This window comes from Halichoerus grypus, chromosome 4, assembly GCF_964656455.1.
Source record: "Halichoerus grypus chromosome 4, mHalGry1.hap1.1, whole genome shotgun sequence".
Lineage (NCBI taxonomy): Eukaryota > Metazoa > Chordata > Mammalia > Carnivora > Phocidae > Halichoerus > Halichoerus grypus.
Genome location: NC_135715.1, coordinates 99,848,955 through 99,861,975, shown reverse-complemented (window position 1 = coordinate 99,861,975; position 13,021 = coordinate 99,848,955). Strand labels below are relative to the sequence as shown.

Here is a 13,021-nt window from a genome sequence, read left to right as displayed (position 1 = left end):
AATCTAAAAAAAAATTAAATTGGCTATCTTTTCATCTCCCTCCCCTTTTTTTTCCTTAAAGCTTTCTGCCCATGTTCCCAAGGGTCCATGCCTATCTCGATACTACTGAACATGTTCAGGTTTTTCTATAATGCTTTCATGTTTTTTCTTAATCATTTTCAGAGTGACACCCTGTCTCTGGACTGGGGGTGATGTTCTGTATCTCTTGTCCTTTCATACTTCGTCTTGGGTTTTATGTTGTATGTTTTCAGTGTACCTATTCTGAAGTGATCCATCCAGATCCTGGTTAGCCAATAGACAGTGTACATTCTACGTCCTGTCCAACTGCATTTATTTATTTATTTATTTATTAATATTTTATTTATTTGAGAGAGAGAGCTCAAGCTGGGGTGGGGAGGGGCAGAGGAAGAAGGAGAAGCAGGCTCCCCACGGAGCAGGGAGCCCAACGTGGGGCTCGATCCCAGGACCCTGAGATCATGACCTGAGCTGAAGGCAGAGGCTTAACCACCTGAGCCACCCAGACACCCCTCCATCTGCATTCATAGAAAAATTTTGTCTAAGCTCTCCCAAATATCCAGTGTCTTTCAGGCAGTTAGAGGCGCTGTGTTTCAGTGAGGTGGGATCTTGCCACGCCCTTTCTTTCTGCCTGTGCCTTTGCTACTAGAGACCCTGTTCAGTAGCATCCAGTAGGGGCTTTATACCCAAGCTCTTGCTGTAGGTGCAGTGGCCACACCGTTGCACTTGATGCCACTGCAACCTCACTGCCCTCACCATCCATTGTTTCCTTGGGGTTAATCTCCAAATGGATGGATACAAGTGGTTCCCAGTGGAATGATCCTATTTCATTCTTATAAAATGAGGGATTTCTTACTAGTTAACTAAATTTTCCAATTCAGGGAACAGAAACGATAAATGTGTAATGATGTTACCTAAGTTCTTTTAGCCAGAGTAAAAATGAATTCGTTAAACAGAAGTACATGGAAGCATCATATTTTTTTTTTTAATTCATTTCAGTTAGCCGTGTGTGTGTGTGTGTGTGTGTGTGTGTGTGTGTGTGTGTGTGGTGTGTGTTTGGGAGAGATAAGCAGGGTATAAGCAATACCAAAAAATACTCAAGTAAAATATATTGGATGTTAGAAGGGAGAATGCTATGGAGAAAAATAAAGCTCAAAAGGAGGGAAAATTCATAATTCTAATTTCCCATTATTACGTGGATTAAGACCTCATAGTTATCACTAGAATTAGTTTTATGGAAAAATGGGCAGAGCTACTTTATTGTTTAATTTTAATGGTATATTTTATTACTATTACCACTATTGTTATTTTGGTTAAGTGTTCTAGGCAAAAGCAATAACATATACAAAGACAGTGGGGATGAGAAGGCCAGCAGGGTGTGTTTAGGAAGAACATACACAGAGTGCTTCTGGACTGGATTCATAGCAGGATTCAAATTCTGACTCTGCCACTTCCTTGCTATATGACACTGGAAAGTCTGTTACCTCACTTTCAACGTGGAGATAATAATAGTATCTACCTTATGGGGATATTGAAATTAAATGAGAAAATATTGTGAAAGTGCTTATTAGCCACAATGCCTGACACAATAAAGTTTTGTGTAAGTTTTAGTTAAGATGAAAGTAATAGGTCAGGAAGCCTTAACATGAGTTGAATTTTTCTGGTGATAACTGCTATCTTCTGAACAAGATTTGACTTCTTCATTTCACCTTAGCAACAACACACTCTAGTATTCACGCAGGTAATGGTTTCCTGGCTTGACCCAGGGATATCCTACCCAGACACTATGGAGCGCTCCCACCTAACTTGTCTCAGTACCAGGGAGCAGTTAGTGGGAATCTTGATATTATTCTTTTTTTGTCTCATTTTAAAATTTCATTTTTAAAAATTTCATTTAAGAAATTTATTTTCTTTTTTTCATTTTAAAAATTTTAAATTTTAATTTTAATTTCAGTATAGTTAACATACAGTGTTATATTAGTTTCAGGTATACAATATAGTGATTCAACAGTTCTATACATTACTTAGTGCTTATCATGGTAAGTGTACTCTTAATTCCCTTCACCTATTTCACCCATCCCCCCACCCACCTTCCCTCTGGTAACCAGCAGTGTGTTCTCTATGCTAAAGAGTTTTCTGATTTGTCTCTCTTTTTCTTTTTTCATTTGTTTTCTTTCTTAAATTTTGCATATGAATGAAATCATATGGCATTTGTATTTCTATCACTGACTTATTTTGCTTAGCATTGTACCCTTTAGATCCATCCATGTTGTTGCAAATGGCAAGATTTCATTCTTTTTAATGGCTGAGTAATATTCCATTACACACACACACACACACACACACACACACACACACACACCACCTCTTCTTTATCCATTCATTTATCCATTGACATTTGGGCTGCTTCCATAACTTGGCTATTATAAATAATGCTGCAATAAACATAGCGGTGCATATATCTTTTCAAAATAGTGTTTTCATAGTCTTTGGGTAAATACCTGGTAGTGTGATTACTGGATCATAGGGTAATCCTATTTTTAATTTTTTGAAGAACCTCCATACAGTTTTCCACAGTGGCTGCACGGTTTGCATTCCCACCAACAGTGCAAGTGGGTTCTTTTTTCCACATCCTCACCAACACTAGTTTCTTGCATTGTTGATTTTAGCCATTCTGACTGGTGTGAGGTGATATCCCAATTGTGGTTTTGATTTGCATTTCCCTGAGGATGAATGATGTTGGCACCCTTTAATGTGTCTATTGGCCATCTGGATGTGGGTGAAGTTACTTTAAATAGAAGCAGCCAGTATTGTTACTTGAAAAAGCTTATAAATCCTAATTCAGTGGCACCTACATTTAATGGTTGGAAATCTGTTCTGTTACTATTCATCTCTAACTTCCTATTCTAATGTTCAGCAACCATAATCTTAGAAACATATGCTTAAAACTCTTGATATTGGGTAAGATTAGAGAAAATGGATATTACCTTCACGTTGTGAAGTAATTTGGCTGTGAGAAGAGGTGAGTGTCACTATGACAAAGGCCCTGCTTACTGCTTGGCAGACACTATAATACATGCTTACTTAAACTATTAAATTCTTATAACACCTCTGTAAATTGACTGTTAATTCTCTTTCTGAAGATGAAGGAAATAAGGCTTAGAGAGATTAAACAATTTTACCTAGGGAACAGAGCTAGTAAGTACCCAAACCAGGATTTGAACCTAAATCTTGATCCAAAGATCCTATCTATACTTATCACACCTTTCAGCTTCATCCGCTGGCTTGAGCTAAGAAGAGTGAGCAAAATAACAAATCCATTGGTTTTAGTCCAAACCGTTTTCCAGAGCTTGTTCATGATTTGGCCCTGCTTAGCTCACCAGCTGTATTTTAGACTCCACACTCCAGTCGCTCTGCACCTAGCCCCACTGGATTCCTTTCTGTTCCTCAAGCACTGCATATTGGGGTCTTTGCCGATGTTTCCTTTCCCTCATCCCTCTTTTCCCTATATGCTTACCTCCTTTTTCTCTTCCAGGTCTTAGCTTAATATCATTTGCCTGGAGTCACCATCCAACCACTTTATGTAAGGGAGGTGCCCCTTCCTCATTTAGATTCTCTCATCCCCGGTGTGTTTCCTTCATAGCATATCAGCACTCAGGAGCCAATGTGTTCATTTCTTATGTCTTCCTCTGCGGACTATAAGCTCTTTGAGAGCAGGAACTTTTGCCCTCTTGGTTATTACTCTATGAAGCAAATTTAGAATAACATTTGGAGTATAATACATTTTGAAAAACAATTGAATAAAGAATGGATGAATGACTTTGAGATTTATGTATTTGTTTCTAATTGGAAACAGTGTTTAAAACATGTTGATGGATGTATTTGAAAAGTAATGTCTTTGATAACTTCGAGTGTCCTAAATCTTCTTTAAATCTTGATCAGGATACTAATAGCATAGATACAAACTATTATAACTTCCTGCATTAACAGATTTCTGCCTTGGTTTTGATATGCCTAATGGTCTCATTTAAATAATTAACCTGAAGAAGAATATTATTTAATAAGAATAAAACTCTTTAGCTAACTATCTGCAACGAAGTTATACTGTTAGAGAATAGCAGTTTTAGCTAGGTAAAGATGTGGTGCGCTGTCTAGCCTAACTGAAATATTGTAGAAAGTATAAAGACTAAATGGGTAGATCCAGGTCCAGAAACTCAGGAAAGGGATTTTTCCATAATATCAGGTCAATTCTTACTCTGTAGTTTCCACTCTCCCCATTATAAGACATATAAGAGCAGTACATTATAAACAGCACTTAATCAAAACAAATCTATTTCAGAAAGAATCAGTATTAATCAAAGTTCTCAGTTTATCTCAAATCCATAAGAAACAGGGGCGCCTGGGTGGCTCAGTTGTTAAGCATCTGCCTTCGGCTCAGGTCATGATCTCAGAGTCCTGGGATCGAGTCCTGTGTCGGGCTCCCTGCTCAGCGGGAAGCCTGCTTCTCCCTCTCCCACTCCCCCTGCTTGTGTTCCCTCTCTCACTGTGTCTCTCTCTGTCAAATAAATAAATAAAATCTTAAAAAAAAATCCATAAGAAACAAAACAGTAACTTTCATGGGCACCTTGACATAGAAATCATTGTACACTAGTCCATCTATGGCAGATGTACTGTAGACACAAAGGACTGCAGGCTAGATGTTCGAATAGAAAGTGAAAGAAGTATCAGGTTCAAGAGGAAATCAATCACCAAAAATTTTATACATTTATTTTGCTCCATAGTTAGCAACTGAAACTATTGCATATGAGCCTCATACTCAGAAATCACTAATTTAAAAAAAATCATATTTAATAACCTATGGACTTCTATAAATCTATGTTACAAAGGCATTCCTTATGTTTCAGAAATGTCTCTTAGAAATACGGTTTGATTGACAAAAATTTACACATTTAAAAAAATACACCTTGCTTTCATATCTTCCTAGAAGCCAGGTTTTTATCTAAGAGACAAAAACCAAAAACCAAAAACTGACAAACAACAACAACAACAACAAAAAACCCAAAACCCCAAAACAAATTAGACTATGTTTTTATATAAGGAGATAAAGGGGAATGGACATGTTTCATCCATGTAAACAACAAGCCCAAAGAATATATCAAGCATTCTATGTAGTTCAAAAGTAGCAATTTTACTCGTAAATAATTATCATAAGACCAGTGTAATCAAATTTGTCTTGTCTCCTATATTGTTATTTTTCTAAGGTCAACAGCAACATTGGCTTACTTATTATTTTAAAGATTTATTTATTTATTTTGAGAGAGAGAGAGCTCACAGTGTGGGGGGGGGGCAGGCAGAGGGAGAGAGAGAATCCTCAAGCAGAGTCCCCGCTGAGCACAGAGCCCTATGTGGGGCTTGATCCCAGGACCCTGAGATCATGACCTGAGCCAAAATCAAGAGTCAGACACTTAACTGACTGAGCCACCCAGGTGCCCTTGGCTTGCTTATTTTTAGATGGTAGAATATATGGGCCACAGTGTAGATGACTATGGAATTTAGCTTTCTTGTGAATAAGAGGATTTTTATGCTGACTCTATATAATTCCAATTCTCTGTTTATAGAATGATCCAAGGATATGGAGAAAATATTTATCTCCAAGGAACTCTGCATATAAGTTACAGATGCATTGACTCCTAGAACTGAGAGGGACCAGGGATTATCTTGTCAAAAGTCTTTCCTAAAAAGATAGATAGTCCGAATTCTGGTGACTATTGTAATGAGGCTTTATTTGTCTTTGTGTGTCTGCATGTGCAGGAATACATGGACTCCAATAAATACATTGAGCATCTTCTAACTCAGCTTGAGGAGCAACACAGAAGTCTATGGAGGTGAGTGTAATCCATGCCTATAACCCAGAGCAGCCTTGGTAGCTTTCATGTTGATCGCCGAGGCAGGGAGTTGGCAAAGTGTCTCTTCTTACACTTGGTGTCAAAAGCACCTTTGGAAGCAAAAGTCACCAGAGGCTCCTTAGAGAATTGTATTCCCTTAATCAAAGTGAAGCAGCAGTGCCAGAAGTTGTCCTTGAGTCAAGGACCTGCTCAGAGCTGGGAGGATGGTGGAAATCATGACATTTTGTCAAGGTCAAGAAATTAATTTGTCCAAGGCCCATAACAAACTTATGTTGTGGGAACTAGAATTCAAATTTCTCTGACCCTTGCCTGCTTAAAGATTAAGTTTTTTCTGTGATTGAAAAGTTGAATACAGCTGCTTAAAATGTCTGCTTCTCTTCATATTAAAGGAGAATATTTTAAGAATGGTGTTCTGTAGGCTTCTCATGTTTAGTTTTTCGTTCTATGTCCTGGGTTCTGATGCTCGGTGAAGAAAGGTATGGGAGAACATTGGTGCAGGTAAACTGGAAAAGGCATATTCTAAAATTTCTTGTTCCCTGGGCCTCTTGGGAATTGAGGCTGATCAAAATGATTGTGTTGTTATTTTCTAGATCTTTAGGGTCCATGTGATCATGTTCTGCATAGGTGCTCCTATGGGATCTGCTATTCCTTTTCCTAAATTACTATAGCTCATGTTATCTGGAATAAATATGCTAAATATGCTAGGGCTTAATTACATTATGGCTCATGTTGTACCAGAATTGTTTAATGTAATTAGCTTTGTCTCCCAAGGGTCAGTAAGCCCCTGAAGTCCTTTATTTCTTACCTCTTGGCAGCATGGAGGAGAGTGCTCTCTCTGTACACAGAGATGGTGGGTAAAGATTTGCTAACCCTGTGGCTTTCTTGCCCAACCTCATTCAAATGTATCACCATTGGTCTCTGTACCAGGCTATGTTGCCCCTTCTTCAGGCATCTTATAACAAATCCTAATAACCTTGAAATTTGTCTTCTCTGAAGGATTGTAGTTCTTAGTCAAAGTGCCTAATAATTCCATTTGTTCTGTCCTTTATATTAGTTTCCCTGCTAAAGAACAGATCTGTGCTTATAGTAATAGACCCTCTATTTCTCTGCATGGAAAAAGTAGGATACAACAAATGTATATAATTTTTAAATCTGCTTGCTGCTAACAGACATATATGTTAATTTTATATACCTCTATGTGATACCGTTAGATGTATTTTTGAGACCTATAAATGGTGTCGGTAAAGTTTTCTTTTGTTAACCAGTGTATTGTATTAATAAAACCAGCAACAATGTATTTATCGTTATGTATCTTTCAGATTAGATTTCCCATAGATCTCCTCCAAGGTGCAAAAGGTTATTTAAATGAAATGTAACATTTACTTCCAACTATTTATATAGGATATTTGTTTTTCCCTATCTTTTAAAAGAAAAAATATACACAAAAAAGGATGAATACCATCTGATGAAAAAAATTAGAGTTTAATTTGGTCAGTAAGTGTGTCTTATATACATCATTGGGGAGGAGTAGAGTTTCGCGGGTCTTTGAACCAAAAAACCTGCATGGAAAATGATGTTTTCCTCCTTTGATAAGATAGCTAGTAAAAACCTTTTGGTCTTCTTGGATTGGATTAAATGAAAATCCAATTTCAGGCATAGACTTAACCTAACATAAAGTAAGAGCTCAGAATTTTGTGTGCTATCACTTCTATTTTCCTTCAGAAATAGAAATATTGCTGCTGAAGTAGCAAAGCTTTATACATAGTGGCAGAGGATCTAATAAAAAAGCTTCATTTGAATAACAATAAAGGGCAATAATGACATTTGAATAGTCAGAACAACTACCAGGGAGAAGATGGAAATGGGTAGTATTGAAAAGAAAATGAAAACCAGTAATAGCGGATTTATATACTATTTATTGAATCATGAAATTATCCTTGATTATATTTTATAAACAGATCTTGACTGACTTGAAGTGATAGGCTTTCTGATGGTTAGTACAATATCATAACTGCAATTCTAGCCAAATTGTTTTTGGGTGAAGGCTGTGTCAGTGAGCATACAGTGAGCAGTGTGGGGAAATTCTTTCCAGTTATGATTAAATTTTTAAAATACTTTCTTGAGTTAGGGTACAATCTATGATGTGCAGAGGATCATAGGAATAGCATGTCACGTATTCAAGCACAATTGGATTGTCTGAAGTTAAACAAATGTCCCCATAAGTCAGTATAAATGTTTTTTCTGATTTGTATTATGCCTTTGATTTATAGTTGCTGCAGTTTTCATGGAGTGGGCTATTATCATTGCTGCTGATCTTTTACTGATGGCCTTCCATTTATATTTCAACCTACATGTAACTTAGACAAATCCTGAATACTTAGATGTTCTAACAATAATTGTATTGTTGGCCACGTTGATTTATGGCCACGTTGTTTGAGGATTGATCACAAGCATGATAGACACATGGCATACTATTGCTACTTGCTTAATGATAAGAGAATAGGACCAATTGAAGATTTGCTACAAGATTGGATACAAAAAAATAAGTCTTTCCTTATTTTCATGGAGGCGGCTACTAGTCTTCAATAAGTTGTAGTTGTTTCTTATAGCATAAACATCTGCTGTGACACAAATATATTGTCCTAATTATACTCTCAGAATAACTGGTTATTTTGGTGCCCTGTTTAGTATTCTACTGAAATAGACCTATAACCTTTCTCTGGTTTTCAGATTGCAAAGGAATTTGAAGTTCAAATATAGCTGTCTAGCAATGAGCAGTCATTTAGCTCAAAAGACTTTTTGACACCAACAGAAAACTCTCATGTAAATTCATCTGAGTAGGTAGAGTCAGAATCTAAAACCTAGAGTAGGACTTGAGCATAAGTCTGGGTGGGCCTACTTTGCTCAGCATCTCCCTGCTTGATGACAAAAAATAAACATCCCCAGGGACAGCTAGTTTACTAGTAGATGTTGAAATGGGAGGCTAAATTTCTCTATGTTCATTTTTTTTTATTTTTTTTTATTTTTTAAAGATTTTATTTATTTATTTGACAGAGAGAGACACAGCGAGAGAGGGAACACAAGCAGAGGGGGTGGGAGAGGGAGAAGCAGGCTTCCCGCCGAGCAGGGAGCCGAATGCGGGGCTCGATCCCAGGATCCTGGGATCATGACCTGAGCCGAAGGCAGATGCTTAACGACTGAGCCACCCAGGCGCCCCTGTTCATTTGTTTTAATGTGAAACATTAAGAATAGGAGAAAAAGGTTCTTTTACACCTAATGCTTTTTATATCATCTGCTACCATTTCTGATTTGGCTAAATATATCTGACTGACAAGAGAGATCATAAGAAAACAACTGCTGAAAAAAATCTTTCTTCTAACATTTGACAGAAATCTTTATCCATTCGCAGCCTCAGATTAAGAGTTTAGAACAAACACAAACAGTTGGAAGATACACGTTGAATTCATGAATATTTATGGTGTTAATGACTCTTTCATGTCACATGTGAAGTTAAGTTTGAAAAATGGAAGTGGCATAATACTATAGAAATGGAAAGAGGTCTGCGAGTTTTGGAGCCTTGAACTCTTGGCCTGGTCTCCCCAAACTGGCCATGGGGATATCATCTCTGGAATGAGTTTCCTTTTCTGTAAAAAGAAGCTATAAGTAAAGCTAGTATTTAAGATTACTGAACACTGAGATTATTTGAAACCCATGATGGTTAAAATAATACATTTCTATAACATGTGCAAATACATGTTTAATCTTATTTTGCTCTAATTATGCAGCTGGATCATTTTGTAGTATTTAATACATATATCAGAGAAAGCTTCCAAGAACATAAGTAGAAACCAGTAAAATAGCAGAAATACCTAATGGCTTGCTAATAACTCAGCCAGACAATATCAAAGTGTTCATTTCAGATTTTCATAGCTCAAATTGGAGACAGTGTTATCGATAGGCTGTACATAAAAAATAAGGTTTACATGGCCAAAATTAAATGACAAGATCTGGTGAATACAAAGTGCCAACTAGTAGCCTACAGATCCCAGATCAGAGTCCTATTTGAAGAAGCTGTATGTACGCTAGGGATTCTCAGTCAAGGCACTATTGATATTTGGGGCCAGACCATTCTTGACCTTGGGGGGGTGGGAGTAATGTTTTCCTGTGCATTTATAAGTTGTCTAACCACATACCAGTACCAACCCCCCTATTGGGACAACCAAAAATGTCTCCAGACATTTTCCACATGTTCTCTAGAGGTCAGAATCCTCTTTCCTCCTTGTTGAGGACCAGTGGTCTAAATGATCTATGAGCATTTTCTTAAGCACATTTCAAGGAAAATGAATACCCTGGGTAGCTGTTACAGATTTTTAAAATGAGTCACTCTGTGGTCAAATTTGAGATATACTAGGTAAACCCAAGTTTTAAAATGTTTGAATTCTAGAACTTCACAAAGCCATTTAAATGGCTAACATGTGCTATGAATATCAAACGGATATAAAATAGAACTTCTTCTTCTTAAAAAAATCCTATCTTTCTTGCAGCATCTATTCTGACTAAAGTTCCAAGAAACGTATTTTGGAAAATAGTGATCTATCTAGTTCAATAACAAAATATACAAAAACATGGTTGTAACTGTTTCTTCCCTCTTCCTTTAATTCACTGGTACTGGGATGGGTACTATAATTAAAGATCAGCTAATAGTGTGAGGAGTCCAGGTTGTTAGTAAAAGGGGAATGCAAATATAGGAAAAGACAATTCTAATTCATCACCATTTTCCTGAGGGGAAGCCCAAGCCTCAATACCAAATTCCAAGAATCTAAACAACTATTGATTACAAGCTATGTTGGCCCTAGTAAAGCTTTTAACTTCTGCTTCCTCAAGGGGACAAGTGATGGTTTCCTACATCATCAGGGGGAGTAAGATACCTAATTAAAAACCATGTATAGGTCCTGGCTGATATAAAAGTCCCTAAGGCCTACCCCTTCCAACAATAAAATTATAATTTTAGTGTATCCAAACTTCAAAAACATTGTGTTTAAGTATAGTTGACATACAATGTTACTAGTCTCAGGTATACAGCATAGTGATTCAACAAATCTATACATTTGCAAAATGCTCACCACAGGTAAGTATAGTTACCACTGGTCACCATACAACATTATTACAATGTTAATGACTATAATCCCTGTGCTGTGTTTACATACCATGACTAATTTATTTTATAAATGAAGTTTGTACCTCTTGATCCCTTTAACCTTTTCACCCATCTCCCATCCCCTCTGACAACCACCATTTTGTTCTTTGTAGGAGTCTGTTTCTATTTTGTTTGTTTCATTTTTTAGATTCTACACATAAGTAAAATCATATGGTATTCATTTTTCTCTGACTTCTCAGTTAGCATACTACCCTCTAGGTCCACCCATGTTGGAGCACATGGCAAGATTTCATTATTTTTTGTGGCTGAGTAATATTTCAGAGTATATGTGTGTGTGTGGATGTGTGTGTATGTGTCTGTGTAAAATCATATATTATTTATCAGTGGACACTTAGGGTGCTTCCATCTCTTGGCTATTGTAAATCATGCTGCAATAAACATAGGGGTGCATGCATCTTTTTAAATTAGTGTTTTTGTTTTCTTTGGGTAAATGAAATTCTACTATCCAGTAGTAGAATTACTGGATCGTATGGTATTTTTATTTTCAATTTTTTGAAGAACCTCTATACTGCTTTCCAGTGTTTGCACCAATTTACATTCCTACCAGCAGTTCACGAGGGGTCCCTTTTCCCTACATTTTTACCAAAACTTGTTATTTCCTTTTGATTTTAGCCATTCTGACAGGTATGAGGTGATATCTCATTATGGTTTTGATTTGCATTTCCCTGATGATGAGTGATGTTGAGCATCTTCTCATGTGTCTGTTGGCTATCTGGATGTCTTCTTTGGAAAAATGTCCATTTAGGTTCTCTGCCCATTTTTAATCAAATTATTTGGGGGTTTTTTGGTGTTGAGTTGTGTAAGTTTTTTTAAAATATATTTTTGATATTAACCCAGTATCAGATATACCATTTGCAAGTATCTTCTGTTCAATGGGTCATTCTTTGTTTTGTGGATGGTTTCCTTTGCGGTACAAGAGCTTTTTACTTCGGTGGACTCCCAGTAGTTTATTTATTTATTTTTTTGTTCCCCTCGCACAAAGAGGCATAACCATAAAAATGTTGTTAAGGATGGTGTCCACAAGATTATTTCCTGTTTTCTTAGGAGAGTTTTATGGCTTCAGAACTCAGATTTAGGTCCTTAAAACATTTTGAGTTTATTTTTGTGTATGGTGTAAGAAAGTGGTTCAGTTTTGTTCTTTTGCATGTAGCTGTCCAGTTTTTCCAACATCATTTATTGAAGAGATTGTATATCCTTGCCTTCTTTGTCATAGATTAATTGACCATAAATACATGGGTTTACTTCTGAGATCTCTATCCTCTTCCATTGATCCGTGTGTCTGTTTTTGTGCCAGTACCATATTTTTTTGATTACTACAACTCTGTAGTGTATTTTGAAATCTGAGAGTGTGCTACCCTCAGCTTTGTTCTTTCTGAAGATTGCTTTGGCAATTCGGGGTCTTCTGTGCTTCTAAAATTCTTTAAAATAAACTTTTACTTTTGCTTTCTGGCTTATCTGTGATTCTTATTCTAAGAAAAGAGGTAAGAGAAAAAATGGACAAAAAGTATTTTATTCCCATGATTCAAAATGCTACTTATCTAAGAATGAATGCTGAAATGAAATGATCCACCTCCCAAATACTCATACATGTTTTCCCTAATTTCAATATATTTACACATTTTTTTGGGGGGGATAATTGGCGCAGCTGCCTAAAATTCATCTCAGCTCTAATCTCAGTTTCTATAAAATGTGAGTGATATTAAAACTGCTTACTGAGAGACTGCATGCTCTTACTCTATCTATCCCTGGAAAAAGAGAAGTCTTTCTTCGTGTGTTATCTAGAAATTGTCTTGGAGTTGTAAAATAGAATTAAGAAGCAGAAGCACATATGCCCTGAGAAATGTCAAGCCCAGAGCTCTTGGAGATTTATCCTCTATGTATC

General features: G+C 36.7%; 1 protein-coding gene across 4 annotated transcripts in view; it reads left to right on the top strand.

Moving 5' to 3' along the window:
- The window catches only part of NCKAP5 (NCK associated protein 5), a 973,576-nt gene that overhangs the window by 355,119 nt on the left and 605,436 nt on the right, over nt 1-13,021 (top strand). For all 4 annotated transcript variants that reach the window (XR_013447087.1, XM_078070693.1, XM_078070694.1 and 1 more), the window contains one exon: nt 5,827-5,900. Coding sequence is in view for 3 of the 4 variants with exons in the window: in XM_078070693.1 (XP_077926819.1) it covers nt 5,827-5,900 (74 nt within the window). In the remaining variant the exon portion in view is untranslated. The remainder of the gene's footprint in view (nt 1-5,826; nt 5,901-13,021) is intronic.